Source organism: Carcharodon carcharias, chromosome 21 (genome assembly GCF_017639515.1).
Source record: "Carcharodon carcharias isolate sCarCar2 chromosome 21, sCarCar2.pri, whole genome shotgun sequence".
Taxonomy (NCBI): domain Eukaryota; kingdom Metazoa; phylum Chordata; class Chondrichthyes; order Lamniformes; family Lamnidae; genus Carcharodon; species Carcharodon carcharias.
Genome location: NC_054487.1, coordinates 39,981,292 through 39,997,480, shown reverse-complemented (window position 1 = coordinate 39,997,480; position 16,189 = coordinate 39,981,292). Strand labels below are relative to the sequence as shown.

At 41.5% G+C, this 16,189-nt stretch overlaps 1 protein-coding gene across 10 annotated transcripts in view; it reads left to right on the top strand.

Moving 5' to 3' along the window:
- pot1 (protection of telomeres 1 homolog) overlaps nt 1-16,189 on the top strand; it is a 350,815-nt gene that overhangs the window by 241,428 nt on the left and 93,198 nt on the right. For all 10 annotated transcript variants that reach the window (XM_041216484.1, XM_041216483.1, XM_041216491.1 and 7 more), the window contains one exon: nt 1,557-1,847. In XM_041216484.1, the coding sequence (XP_041072418.1) occupies nt 1,557-1,847 (291 nt within the window). The remainder of the gene's footprint in view (nt 1-1,556; nt 1,848-16,189) is intronic.

Sequence of the window (16,189 nt, the reverse complement as noted above, 5' to 3'; positions counted from 1 at the left end):
CATAATGCTCTTTCAATAAACCTTCCCAAACTGCATTAGAACTGTTGAAAGTGCAATTGTTTTCTGTAAAATATTATGTACCTCCATTCAAACATTTTTAAGTACTGGAAGCTTACATTTTTAGACTTTGTTTTCATTAATTAACAATCAGCTTTAGAACCATCGTTTTAATACATTTGAATTACACTGTTTTATGTAAGGTAACTGATACTGTATTAGTTGGATTATTTTGTTGGTCTATCTTAATGTTATGACTCTGTGAGCTAATTATCTTGCCATTTGAACCAGTGTTGTATGGAGATGTAAAAGAGAACATATCTAAATGTGAGGCATAATGTATTAAAAGTATATAATGAAGTGTATTGCCCCTTCTGGCATGCTATATTTCAATACCATGTATATAAGGGAAGGGGAGTTTAGAGTCTGGGAGAAAAATACTTCAGAGTCTGTAATGTTTCTCCAGCAGTTAGGTAACATTTGTCACTTATTGGCTCAGTGTGTAACATATAACTTTGACAGCTATATAAATATAAAGCCTTCTCTTGATCTGTGGATTCAGCATTGATAGAGGGTTTGCACACTACCCTGTTTTCGATGAGTATGCTGCAGATGAATATAAATTCTCCTTGAGCATTCATTCTTCACTTCACAACATTGATCCGTGAAATCTTCCATTATTCAGCAGAATGTTAATGGAATCCAGTGGCCATGTATATGCCCTGCCCTCATGTGGTCTACTGTTTGTCCTCTCTGCCATTGCACTATCACTCTTCAACCATCTTTCCCTGATACTCTAGAACCTTCTACTCAATCCCACCTCACCTGTGGAAAAGCAATACCCACACTTTTGCTTGAATCTGACCCTTACTTCTGATCATGCTCATTGCTTGTGATATTAAATGGCCTGAGTGAGTGTGAAATAGGTGGATTATGATTAACCCCAGCCCCGGCCCCATTTTTGTAATTACACACAGTATAGTAATACAACAGATACTGGAATGAAGCCAAATAAAAAAGTGGGACTTTATTCACAAATAAGTGGGATGAAATGGAAAGAATAAAGAAAGAATTTGCATTTATATAGAATGTTTCACCAGCTCCAGATGTCCCAAAGTGCTTTACAGCCAATGAAGCACTTCTTAAGGGTAGTCACTGTTCTAATGTAGGAAATAACAAAAAAAAGCTGCACTATGAAGCAATGTCTCATGGAAGACAAAGATTTTGACAGCAACTTGGGAAGGAACATTGTAACGTAGCAATAATTTCAGAGTAGACCTTCAGTCCGTCCAATCACACTCTGCACTGTGTTACGTTGGGACATTCGAATCAGTCCCATTTGCCTCGTTCCTTCTTGAAACCTGTTACGGTTTCTTCTTCCACCATCCGTACCGTTAACCTGCTCTGCATACTGACCATCCAACTGACCAGTGCGGAGGAAGATTCTGCAATCTGTGCCAATGGGGGTCTGCTCATCTGTCCAACTAGTAAATTAGATAAAGTAACAAAACTGACTGTGGTACTAAACCTTTTTGCATTTTCTATACATATATATATAGATACAAGAATTCAACCAAGAGCTTCAAGCCATCAATGCTGCTGGTTTCTCAGCTTTGACGTTTGATGGAACTCCAGGAGCACCCCTAAAACCACGGACAAGCAGCAAATCATATAAGTTCACTGCCACTGATCAAAGCACTGTGGAGGAACTGCGCAGATGGGCAAATGTAAACCTTTCAATCCATAAGCCAATCATCAAACTCTCAGAAGTCAAACCTGCTGAATATTTTGACTTGACCTGTCAACTTATTGCAAAAGCTGTGGTGGATCGATCTGCTGTTCTGCTGAAGGTAAGAAGAGATTTATGAAGGCACCTCCTAATGATATTGAAAACAAATATGACATTCATGAATCAGGTCCCTACTTTACATCAGGAGTTAATGGCACACAATCGATACGTGAATGTAGCGTCAAAGAAATTAGAAAGTTCAAAATAAATTCAAGTTACTTGATTATTTGATAAATTCATCAAATTGCTAAAGGAAAGAATCGCAGTTGAGATTGAAAATGGCCCTTCATGAGTCCAGCCCTATTCAATAGAATGGGGTCTCCTTTTTGATGGCTCTGAGATTGCTAAGTGAAATGAATTTGGGGAGTCTCACCCAGAGAATGGTTGTCTCTTGCACTATCCATTGTATGTCTGTCCTCTTCTTGACTTCCTATCACTGGCCTAAGATACTGTGTCATAATCCTCCACCTAATCCCCTCACTGTCTGACTTGGTAACACTTGATGCCAAACAAAAGTTCATTCATATTTTATCCAATGAGGGGATTGTGTACAAAGCTTGATATATAAAAAGAGCGGCTCAATAAATGGACATTTCTCCCCTTCCTTTACAATGGCAGCAGAAAGCTAATTCTGTCACGGTATAAAATGTATTTCATGGTAATGGCAATTCCCGACTCTTGTAAGTAGAAAGTTATATTCTCCACCCTTCTTGCCCCCTCCTACCATCATAAAATTAGTGCAGATTAATTGACCCCACGGGGCCTTATGTTTTGGGCCAAAATATTTCAACATCAATCATAGGGAGGAATCGTCCCAGATTTGCACTAAGTGTGGTGGCGGGCATGAAACATGACACTTTACCCGCCGGCTGCAATGGCCAGTTTTCAGGCCATACCATCTGCTTCTCACCTCATTAATTATGCAGCCACAGGATACCATCTTGCTGGTGAGTGGCCTCTGAATCGCCCGCCACGCTATTACCTCACCATTTCCTCACTCCACGTGCCATATCTAAACTGCAGCCATGCACATAATTCTCAATGCTTGCAGCCCAGGATCGCTCCAGTGAAGACATGGCCCTGAAAGCCAAGAAAAGTTCAGTGACCCTTCACTGGAATGTCTTTTGGAGGCCACCCATGATGTCTTCTACTCCCACTCTGGCTGCAGGAGGTCCAGCAATCTCACCACTCCAGCTTGGGAGGCTTGGCAGTGGTGGTCAGTGCCAATGCTGCATGGAAGAGGTTGGCCATCCAGTGCAGAAAGAGGATGAATGATCTTATCGATGCTGCCAGGATAAGGCAGTCATCTCATCACTCTAAACTCACACACTCACAAGGCCATCACACATTCACCGGCATCTCACTCACTGCCAACTCAAGGGACATCAACACTGACTCTCTCACACACCCTCACATCTCCTCTGGAGACTGCCTCCTCAGCCCTCACCATCTTGAGGCCACTTGCACAGATCAACATGTCCTGGGATAGCTTCCTTCCACAGAACAGCCCTCACTCTGCAGCCTTTTCCCTTGCCTGAGGCCACTCCTCCCCCTTCTCCAAGCAAGCCCTGGCCCTGCAGCCTGTGAAAGGCCACTCCCGCCTTATGGCTGATCTGGTGGGTATACACCCGCCCTTGAGCCTCCCTAAAAGTGATGTGGTACAGCCTGTGAAGCCTGGCACTGATGACTGCAAGTGCTGCCTGAAGCAAGGTAGGCAAACAAACCTCAAAGTCCCAAGCGAAGTGCAGCCCACTAGGTGCATGTTGCTTATGTGCTGTTGTGAAACACGTCAGCGTGATGTGTCTGGATGATCCAGCGTGGGGGGATGATTCTGGCAAACAGGGCTTATAATGAGATGCTAAATTATTGAAATTAGGTTCCTGACGTGCGGTTGTGGGAAATGCGGTCTGCCATTGACGGGTGAAGCGGACAATCGCAAACTAGTTTCACAACGGCATAAAACTGATTTTTGGCCTTCTCGCCATATTGTCTGCTCACGCCACCAAACACACCCATCGCCAATGGGAGTGGAAAATTCCGCCTTGTCACAAAGTCTGATTTGCTTACAGTTATCCTTTCTATTGTAGTTCCTGACTCTGAGAAAATGCAATGGTATCCTGACTGTGTCTGGAATGAATGAATGAATGAGAAACCTAGTATGGCAATATTCCAAGGGCTTGTGATTAAAGTCATGTTAATATTTGTCAGGATGTTTTTAAAAACCAGTCAATTGATCATCAATGTCCTACCATCCTCCTGAGGTGTTGACCCCAAGGGATTCGTTTTCATCCTGTGACAATCTAGTTTAACCTGAAGTATGATAATGTGGTCAGGAAATTTGGGAAATTGGTGTGCTAATTTTGAAGCCCTGGTTTTGGGTAGTAAGTTATTGATAAGAGGTAGAAAAGTTGAAGGACTCTGACTTGTGGAGTTGACTGTAATGGTGATTCCTGCTTCCTTTCACATCTGATACTTAAGAACTGGTAACAGAAAGAGTCATTGTTCTGTCAGTGAAAAGGAATCCTACCCAGCTCTCCAAAACTAAAGGCAGTGATGGAAACAGTTATCTTTGCACGTCCACCTAATTACAAGAGCTAAGTATTGGGATCCTGGAAATCTGAAATAAAAACTGACGATGTTGGAAATATTCAGCAGGTTGGGCAACATCTAAAGTGAGGAAAACAGTGTTAAAGTTTCAGGTCAATGAACTTTCATCGGAACTCCTCCCCGGAACGATGGTGGACCATAGAACCATAGAAAAGTTGTGGTGCAGAAAGAGGCCAATCAGCCCATTGTATTTGCGCCGGTCAGTAATTGACCCCTCAACTAAGGAAAACAAGTTTTTCCTGTCTACCCTATCTAGGCCCCTCATAATTTTGTACCCCACAGTTAGGTCATTCCTTAGCCTCCCCTATACTAAGAAAAACAACACTAGCCTATCCGATCTCTCCTTATAGCTGCAGTTTTCAAGCCCTGGCAACATTCTTGTAAATCTCCTCTGCAGTCTCTCCAGAGCAATTATGTCCTTCATGTAATGTGGTGACCAGAATTGTACACAAAATTCCAGCTGTGGCTTAACCAGCATTTTATACAGTTCCATCATTACATTCCTGCTTTTATATTCAATACCTCACCCAATAAAGGAAAGCATTGCATATGCTTTCTTGACCACCTTGTCCACCTATCCTGCTACCTTTAAGGACCTGTGGACATGCACTCAAAGATCTCTCACTTCCTCAACTCCTCTCAATAACTTCCCGTTTATTGAGTGTTCCCTTGCTTTGTTTGCTCTCCCCAAATGCAATACCTCACACTTGTCCGGATTGAATTCCATTTGCCACTTCTCCACCCACTCAACTAAACCATTGATATCATTCTGGAGTCGACAGCTATCCTCTTCACTATCAGCTACACAGCCAACTTTTGTGTCATCTGCAGATTTCCCAATCATGCATCCCACATTTAAGTCCAAATCATTAACATATGCAACGAACAGCAAGGGTCCCAACACTGAGGCCTGTGGAACACCACAGGAAACAATTTTCCATTCGCAAAAACCCCCATCGACCATTACCCTTTGTTTCCTGTCACTGAGCCACTTTTGGATCCAATCTGCCACATTCCCCTGTATTGCATGAGATCTCACTTTCCTGACCAGTCTGCCATGTGGGATCTTGTCAAATGCCTTAACTGAAACCTATGTAGACAACATCCACTTAACTATCCTCATCAATCCTCCTTGTTACCTCCTCAAAAAAAATGCAATTTTTTTAAGTTAGTAAGACACCATCCTCCCCTAACAAAACCATGCTGGCCATCCCTGATCAATTCGTGCCTTTCTAAGTGACAGTTTGTCCTGTGTCTCAGAATTGATTCCAATAATTTGCCCACCACCAAAGACAGACTGACTGGCCTATAATTTTCTGGCCTATCTCTTGCACCCTTTTTAAATAATGAACATTGTTCACAGGCCTCCAATCCTCTGGTGGCTCACCTGTATCTAGAGAGGATTGGAAACTGATCCTCAGAGCATCTGCTATTTCATCCCTGGCTTCCTTCAACAGTGGGATACAATCCCTCTGGCCCTGGTAATCCATCCACTTTCAAGGATGCCAGTCCCTCCAGTACTTCCTCTCTCGCTACGCTTATTGTATCTAATATTTCACACTCCTCTTTAACTGGAATGTCTGCAACATCCCTCTCCTTAGTGAAGACAGATACAAAGTATTCATTGAGAACCCTGTCCACATCTTCTGCATCAACCCACATGTACATATGAATTAGGAGCAGGAGTAGGCCACTCGGCCCCTGGAGCCTGCTCTGTCATTCAATAGGATCATGGCTGACTGATTGTAACCTCAACCCCACATTCCTGCCTTCCGCCGATAACCTTTCACCCTCTTGTTAATCAAGAATCTATCTAGCTCTGCCTTAAAAATATTCAAAGACTCTGCTTCCACTGCCTTTTGAGGAAGAGAGTTTCAAAGACTCACTACCCTCAGAGAAAAAAATTCTTTTCATCTGACTTAAATGAGTGACCCCTTATTTTTAAACAGTGACCCCTAGTTCTAGATTCTCCCACAAGAGGAAATATCCTCTCCACATTCACCCTGTCAAAACCCCTCAGGATCTTAAATGTTTCAATTAAATCACCTCTTATTCTTTTAAATTCCAGTGAATACAAGCCTAGACTGTCCAGCCTTTCCCCATAGGACAATCTGCCTATTCCTGCTGTTAGTCTAGTAAACCTCTGAATTGCTTCTAACGCATTTACATCTTTCTTTAAACAAGGAGACCAGTACTGTACACACTACTCCAGATGTGGTCTCACCAATGCCCTGTACAACTGAAGCATAACCTCCCGACTATTGTAATCAATTCCCTCACAATAAATGATAACATTCTATTAGCTTTCCTAATTACTTGCTGCATCAGCACATTAATCTTTTGTGATTCATGCACTGGGATACCCAGATCCCTCTGAATCTCAGAGCTCTGCAATCTCTCACCATTTAGATAATAAGCTTGTTTTTTATTCTTAAACAATTTCACATTTGCCCACATTATATTCCATTTGCCAGATCTTTGCCCACTCACTTAACCTATCTATGTCACTTTGTAGCCTCCTTATGTCCTCTCCGCAATTTACAATGTACATCCCTGATAGGCACTACCTTTTCTTTATTCTCTTGCTCTTAATATATAATCTTATGGTATATCTTAAGATGTTCTTTGATTTTTCTTGCCAATATTTTTCGTACCTTCTCTTTGCTTTCCCAATTTCCATTTTTACTTCATCCCTGTACTTTCTATACTCCCACTAAGGCTTTCTATAGTATTAAGTCTTTTGTGACTGTTAAGCTTTCTTTTTCTGTTTTATCTTGGCTTGTATACTTCTGGATAACCAGGGGGCTGTACCACCCTTTTTTTTGTGGGGACATGTGTACACTGTGTCCGTAGAATCTATTCTTTGAATGCCTCCCACAGTTTTTCCTCTTAACAGTTGTATCCAGTCCACTCCCTCCTGCTCACCTCTCAGCTTTGTAAAATTTGTCTTCCCCCAAAGTAGAAATTTTACTCTTGTTCTATCTTTGTCCTTTGCCATAATGATGCTAAATCTAACTGTATTATGGTCACTATCTCCAAAATGGTCCCCCACTGCTACTTCATCCACTTGCCCAGCTTCTTTCTAAATCTAGAATTGTACCCCCTCTTGTTGGTCTTGTTACGTGCTGGCTAAAAAAGTTCTCTTGAATGCAGTGCAAGAATCTTGCGCCCTCTGTGCCCTTCACACGGTTCGTATCCCAAGTGATATTAGGGTAGTTGAAGCCCCCAACGATTACTGCCCTATTGTTTTTGCATTCAGAAATCTGCCTACATATTTGCCCTTCTAACTCTTTCCACTATTTGGGAGTCTATAGTACACTCTGAGCAGTGAGGCTGCTCCTTTTTTATTTCTGATCTCAACACATATTGCCTCACTTGATGCCTCATTTAGTATATCATCCCTCCTCACAGCTGTAATTGATACTTTAAACCCCACCTTTTTTTATCCCCCTCCCTATCCTGCCTGAAAACTCTATATCCAGGGATGGTGATCTGCCATTTTTGCCCCTCCTTAAGCCAATATTAAAGTGATGATGTCATGCTGCTATGTGTCTATCTGTGCCCTCAGTTCATCGGATTTATTTACTATGCTCTTTGCATTTACATATATACCTTTTAACACTGCCAAATTCCTGTGCTGGACACTTTTTAACCCAATTTGCTTCTGTCCTCCCTCCTACACCAACTTTCCAGCCATGTGTTTATTCGCTCGATTCTCCTATTTCTATACTCGCACGTAGAACTGGAAGTAATCCTGAGATTACTGCTTTAGAGATCCTGCTATTTAATCTCCTTCCTAGCTCCCTAAAGTCTGCTTTCAGGACCTCATCCCCTTTCTTCCCTAAGTCTTTGGTACCAACATGGACCACAACCTCTGGCTGATCACCCTTCCCCAGAGGAATGCCCTGCAGCCAATCTGTGACATCATTGATCTTGGCACCAGGGAGGCAACATACCATCCTGGAGTCACGTCTACAGCCACAGAAATGCCTGTCAGTTCCCCTAACTAATGAATCCCCTGTCACTACTGATTTTTCCCTCTTCTCTCTCCCCTCCTGTACAGCAGAGCTGCCTGTGGTGCCACAGACATGGCTCTGACTGCATTCACCTGAGCAATTAACACCCTCACCGGTATGCAAAACAGAAAACCAATTGGTGAGCGGGACCCCAAGGGACTCCTGCACTACCTGCCTAATTTTCTTGGACTGCCTGGCGATCACTCATTCCCTTTCTGCCTTCAGGCTCCTAAGCTGCAGTGTGTCCACCTCTGAACAAGCTATCCACATAGCTCTCAGCTTCATGGATGTGTCACAGTGACTCCAGCCACCACTCGAGTTCAGAAACCTGGAGCTCAAGTTTCTGGAGCTGGTGACAGTTCCTGCACATGTGGTCGCCTAGGACACTGGTAGCATCCTCGACTTCCTACATATTACAAGACTCGCATTCCACACAACCAAGCTGTCCTGCTATGGCTTCAATTTACTTCATTGTGTTAACTTTATTTTACCTTGGTTTACTTATGCAACTTTATTTTATCTGGCCTCAACTCAACTTTATTTCCCTATTGCTTGTGTTTCTTACTTAAATGTAAGTAGCCCCTTCCATTAAAAAGAATGTGTTTTTCTAATTCTCAGCTACTTGATGACACTCCCTAATGGCAGTTTCTCACCAACCAATGAACTTAAGTTTTTCTCGTGATGTTAGGTACTAGGTGCTGCTGACTGCCTGTCTCAGGGTCCTCCTCTCGCACTCTCCTCTAGGTGCTGCTGACTGCCTGTCTCAGAGTCCTCCTCTCGCACTCTCCTCTAGGTGCTGCTGACTGCCTGTCTCAGGGTCCTCCTCTCGCATTCTCCAAGAACGTGGGGATTGCGAGGAAATACAGAACCCGCTGTGGAACCTCATGCAACAAAATGATGAAATAAAATCAAGATCAGCCAACCCACTAAAAACACCTGCTCCTTCTGTGGGAAGATTAAAATGAGGGGGTGTCTGCCATCGTCGATCCTGCATCAAAATTCTTGCGGGAAGCGCTTTGTCTCACACCACTGCCTCAGCCATTGCTATGATGTCAGCAATTTGCTGTTCACAGGAGCTGAAGGACTAATGAGTGTGAGGCACGGAGTCAGAGTTTTACATGCAAAGAAACTGCTTAAAAAATGATTGCCGATAAAAGACACATGTTGTACAAGCTTTTCACCTTGCACTCATCAGGACAATTTGCAAGAATACCAAATGTAAACAGAACAACAATTTATACTGCATGAGATGATGCAGCATGAATTGTTGTCCCCTTTACATTTGGTATTCTTGTGAATTGTTCTGATGAGTACAAGATGAAAAGCTTCGACAACATGTGTCCTTTGGCAGCAATACTCAAGTTCTATACTACCAAACAAATAAAGAGTTAAAGGAAAAGGCAAAGAAAAATGTGGTTGCAGATTTCAAATGATGAGGGTCAGAGGTCGGGTGTGTTTATATTGAGCTGATCATTTGTCATAATTAGGCTGTCTGTAGATGACTTTCACAAGTCATCGTTACATTGTCGATGATGGAGTGTCTTGTGGTCGATCTAAGTGCCCAGATTGCTTGTGGATTTCAGGAAATCAATATTGTGGTACATGGTAGCCCTCACCTGCATTCTTGGGAGGGCTGAATGATCGTGATGATTATATGATATCTCGTTCTCACTGAAGTAGTGGTCAGCATGCTATAATTGTTGTCTTGTTAGGATTGCAAGCAAAAAATTCATGGGCAGGGATGATCTTATTTGCTATTGAACTATATTTTGATGGAGCTTGACTGCTGGTATTCCTAAAGCAGGAACATGGTAGCTCCAGTTAAGCATTGCTTTATCAAATACTTTTCCTGTGACATATTCAGACAGCCTTGACGTCAATGATAAACTTGTGGATAGGATAGTGCTTGGTATTGGAGGATCTCCTCTAATGGAATCTGATTTCAGACTGAAGCTGCCTACCATGCAGCTCCGGATGGATCCATGTTTAGTCCGAAAAGTGAATGGAGAAGGAATAATGTATGGAGATTTAAATCAGTACGAGAAATGATAATGAGGGAAATACACTGCCATCAACAAAGATAATTATCCACCAAAGAAAGAATAGTGGCAGACAGAAGAAAGTGTCTATCTTGAGAGAAACTGGCAAAACATCTTCTGATTAGGCATTTTACAGCCTTCTGGACTTAACATTGAGTTCAGCAACTTCAGACCATGAACCCTCTCTTTTATCTTCACCCCTTTTTATCTCTTTTTTTTCAATATTCATTTTTATTTTTTAACTTTTTTTATCCACTTATTTTTATTTACTTTCATTTTCATTCATTGTTTTATCCCTACCTTTTATCCTATTTTCGATCTTTTTTCTCCCCCACCATCCCCTCCCCCCTCCCCATCCCCAACTGTCACTTGTTCATGTTCCAGAGCGCTTACCCTTATCCTGCTATTATCACATTCTGCTTTCTGGCCTTATTGCCACCATCAGCACCTCCCAGTACCACTACCATTAACACCATTTTGTTCTTTTGTTCATGACATCTTGGTCAATCTCTCCTTTACCTCCACCTATCACTGGCCTTCTGTCCAGCTTCACCTGCTCCACCCCCCTCAAACAGTATAAATTTCATCACACTTTTACTTCTCTTTAGCTCTGAAGAAAGGTCATACGGACTCGAAACGTTAACACTGTCTTTCCTTCCACAGATTCTGTTAGACCTGCTGAGGTTTTCTGGCAATTTCTGTTTTTGTTCCTGGTAAAATATTGTTCAGTAAAAACTTACTGGAGAGCCTATTAACATGCAAAGAACGATTTCAGAACCAGCAACCAAAGGATAACCTTAAATCAGGGCTGGGGACCCTTTTTCTTATCACGAGCCATTCACACACAGACATGAGCAGTCGTGGACCATACACACATTAAAACCAATTTAATTTAGCTTTTTAGAAAGAATACAGAAACGTTCAACTCACCTGCTGTTTTAATGCAATGGCTGAATTTGAATATATTGTTAAATATAATTATAGTAATTTTTCTGATGCTTTTATCCAAAACAAATTTGTAACAATGATGATAAATGCTATTTTGAAGGCTCCATTGTCGTAGGTCCATATTTAATTGCTGTGGGCAGGATGAAAGTGAGCAAAGGGCCGAATCCGGCCCACGGGCCATAGGTTCCCCACTCCTGCCTTAAATGCTAGAAATTTTGCCGTATAGCAGCCTGGAAGTTTATACCACAGAGTGGGATGAGTTTTGGCTTTTGATATGGAATCTGAAAGCCATGTACCCCAGGGCTTTAGGTGAAACAAATTACTTGGTGAGTATGAATCTTACCAGATTAGTTTCTCCTCGATGCGTGGCTCTGGGTGCAGTTGTCTTGACATAGGTTCTTTATAAAACAAAACGCACTGTATTACTAGAAAATGTAATGCCCAGTTTCATATATAAAAGCATTCACATAGCAATAAGTGGGTACAAAATGATGTGTCAGTGCGCACAGCTCTCATTTTCCCTTAACTGGAAGAAAAATGTACAATGAATTACTTTTCACCCAGTGATATTATGTTGTCACCTTCCCTCCTCCCCACACCTAAACCCACACCCAGTTTCTGGCCAACACTAACACCAGACAGTCCACCCCTTTAAATAATGTCAGGATGAAAGATAATTTTTGGCTGTGGCTAGAATGGGAAGGAAACCCAGTAGAACAAGGTCCAGCCCCTGCATCCTCTCTACCACCCATCCCTCCACAACTGACCAACGACTCAACCTCAACCAAGTCTTTGATCCACCTTCCTCTGTCCAGGAAATTCAGGGTTATAATGTTGAGTACACTGGATTAATACATAGCAGAGAATGAGTTGGCTCAAACTGAAGAAACTTGATACTAAATGGGCCAATAAACAAATCAATTGAAACAAAGAGAAATATTGAGGCATCAACCTTGTAGGATGAAAGAGTTGGGGGTTCACTGAGCTGAATATAGGGACATGCAGAGACACATTAGAAAGGTGATCGGATGGGTCAAAAAAGACATCGGTAACCATCAGCTGCTGAAGGCACAAAACAGTAATCAATTTTTTTAATACTTCAACAGCAAGAGGATGGTCATGGAAAAGGTGAGAACCATAAAGGTTACAAATGAGTATGAAATAGAGGATGAAAATGTGAATATTCTCATCTAACAGGAAAAGCGTCAGCAAGGTGCTCTTTCCCCAAGTAGAGATAATCTAAGCAAAATTACCATGAGATGAGATAGTCTTCCAAACAGAAAGCCTTTAGTTAAGTTTAATGTTGAAAGGGTTTAGGGTCCAACTGATAATTGGACAAGAAGCTTGACAAGTGACATGAATTTTAATACAGAGAAGTGAGGTGATGCATTTTCGTAGAAAGGATAGGGAGAGGCAATATATGCTTAATGGCACAGTTCTAAAGAGTGGCCAGGGGCAGAGGGACCACATTGTGTATATGGGTGGGGGGTTCATGTGCATAGATCTTTGAGGGCAGGACATATTGAGAGAGTAGTTAGCAAAATATGAGATGTTGGGCTTCATAGGTAAAGCTATTGAGTACAAATTTAGGGAAGGTATGTGGAACCTTTTTAAAGCTCTGCTTAGGCTACAACAAGAGAATTGTGTTTAGTTCTGGCCATCACACTTGAAGAATATGAAGGTCCTTGAAAGGGTGTAGAGAAGATTTAGCAGAATCGTTCCAGGAATGAAGGAATTTAACTGCAAGGTTAGATTGGAGAAGCTGGGTAGTTCTCCTTGAAGCAGAGAAGGTTGAGAGGAAATTTGATAGCGGTATATTAGATTATGACAAGTTTAGATAAATAGTAAAGGAAAAACTGTTCCCATTAGGCGATGGCAGCAAGGACTAGTGAACTAGATTTAAGGTTTTGGGCAGGAGATGCAGGAAAATGTGAGGAGATATGCTTTGCACAATGATGGTAATAACCTGGAAATCGCTGCCCATGAGGTGGTGGAAGCAAAAATGATCAACAATTTCCAAAGGAAATTGGATAGGCCATTGAAGGAAATAAACTTGCAGGGCTACAGGGTCAAGTGGGTGATTGGGGCTGACTGGATAGCTCCACAAAGAGCCAGCATAGACTCGATGAGCCGAACGGCCTCCTGTGCTGTAAGTAAATTAATTGAATTATAGAGGGAGGTAGGGAGTGCGTGTAATCAGAGTGGCTGAGCTCATAACTATTTTAAAATCATATCAGCAGCTTAGATTCAGAAACTGAGTACAAGGTAGTCAAATTTAGAGACAGTACCAAAATAGGAGGGTCAGTGAAATTGAATGGCAGCCTTAAGATTATAAAACAGATTGGACAAAGTATATTAGTGGGCAGAAAAAAGGGAAAAGTTAATGTGGACAAGTATGAAGTATTGCATAATGAAAGGGTAAATTGGCAACACATATGCCAGGAATGTGTTAAAATATTTAAGGATGAACTAGAAAGAGATCAAGGAGTCTTAGTATGTTTAACAGTCAACAATCAACAAACCCATTCGAACATTGTTTGATGGAACCAAAGCAATACAAGTCAACAGAAGGCATGATTCAAACTGTGCAATGTCCTGGTCACACAGTCAGTATTTTGTCCCGCTCTGGTCATTGAGGCACAGTGAGCTATTCATGTGCTGGAGACAGTGCAGAGAAGAGCCACAGGGATGATCCCTCAGTTGAAGCTCTGAGTTATAACCAAACATTAGCAAAAGTTGATCTTTTTCATCCCTGAAACAAGGTACATAACATAGTTAAGGGAGTGAAAACATTGGGCCTGATTTTGCAGTTGGCCTCCTTGCTGCTGATATCCAGTCAGTCTATGTGCCTACCTACTACGATCCCCATGGGAGAATTGTGGTTGCCTTAGGAGAGGATTTCCTCCTAATGTCGGCTGCAGCAGGGGCTCAGCAGTATTATGTAGTACAGGTGTAAACAGCAGGCAGTTGAGTGTATGGCTTCTAGTTACTGAACCACAAAAACTGTATAAAGCAGTGAAAAGACACTGGAAAATCAAATTTGGTAGATATGATTAATTTTACAAAATTAAATATTTAAACAGTTTTAAAATGTACGATAATTTTGATCAGATCAATTATTTTAAAAAATTATATTTGAGAAGTCTAATAAATCATGCCAGAAAGTAATAGATTTTACCTTTTAATAAGATTTATCAGACTTTTAATAGTTTTCATGTTAAAAAATTAATCCATTTTAACATTTAAAGGATTCAACCTGTTGTGGACCTCTATATTAAGCATTTGGGAATTGTGAGGAGGCCCCTTTAACAGCACTGGATGTACCTACGCCACTTAGACTGCAGCGGAGCAAGGTGTCTCACCACCACCTTCTCAAGGGCAATTAGGGATGGGCAACACTAACGACACCTACATCCCAAGAAAGAATAAACACAAAATGCCTGGATCTATCAGATCTAAAAATTTAAATTTTAACAATGTAATTAACTCGTAAATAGTGGGAAATTAGCCCAAATTTGTGCTGGTTCCATACTTGCTGTTTGAAGTAGTAAACCCTTGGAAATAGTGTTGGTTGGCCCATTGTAACATTCCATTTGTGCGCTACTTGTGCTCACGTTGCACTCTGGAAGATGTGGGGCCTGCCTGACGTCCATTAGCAATGAATGCTGAGCAAAACCTGACCAGAAGATTCTTCATGCAGAGGGTAGGGTGGACTCCCAGATAGAATAATGGAGGTGAGCACCCTGGAATCATTTATAATCCAATTCATACTGCAAATGGGTGGAGGGGGAGGGGGGCAGGGGTGGGTAGCGATGATGGAGTGGCTTCCTGGGTGAATAGTCTCAGATGGCTTTTGTTATCTTCACTCTCTGTTGCAGACATTTATCTTAGAGAAGCTATGAGCATCAAAAAATGACTGGACAATGTTTATAATATGATACAAGATAGAAAAAAAAGGAAGGGAATGAAAGGCAATGACTTTAAATTCGTTGCATAGCTTATAACACACTGAATTTTTGTCTGGATTTCTACCCTGGAACTCCATGTACTGCTATTGATTTGCCCACTCATCACTGCTTAAATGTAATAACCATAATTGGAACAGTCAAGCACAAATATGATAACACTGTTGAATTCAGAAATAATAAGGGAAATGTAGCAAATCATGTTTTAAAATCTAGTAATGACTGGACTACAATGATTATGGGGTTTATTTGTTGACACAGTTCATTGGTGTGGATACAAGGTCATTCTGAATTAATCAGATTATTTTTGTTACAGTAATTATTTGGGCATATTTGAACTTGTTTTTCGTTGTTAGATCCGCACAGAAAGCCTATTGAATAAAAGAGTCAATAGTAATAACCTTAGACTTAAAATCCTGTGCATGTTGCTGTAAATGTTGAATTGTAAAAACGTGCTTATAACTCCCAGATCCAATTTTTTCCTCACTCTCTTTTGTTTTCACTGTGACTGACAATAACTATTTTCAGCACAGTGAAGACTGGGGAAGAAATTAAGACAGCATAGTTACAGTTTAGCAGTATCGAGAGCTGTTGAATCTGCAACAGTTACTATGATAATCAAACCAATGTAGTGATAAAAAGGTCCTGGCTTCTGGAGGATGCTCAGCATAGGATGTTGTGAAACTTCAAAATCCTAGATGTTATCTGTAAATCCATCGTGCCACACTGGGGAACATCACACAGACCCCATACTAGATGGAAATCTCCACAGTGAGATAGTGATCTGTTTCCAATCCAAATAATAAGCAGCTGTCCCCAAGGGCGAAG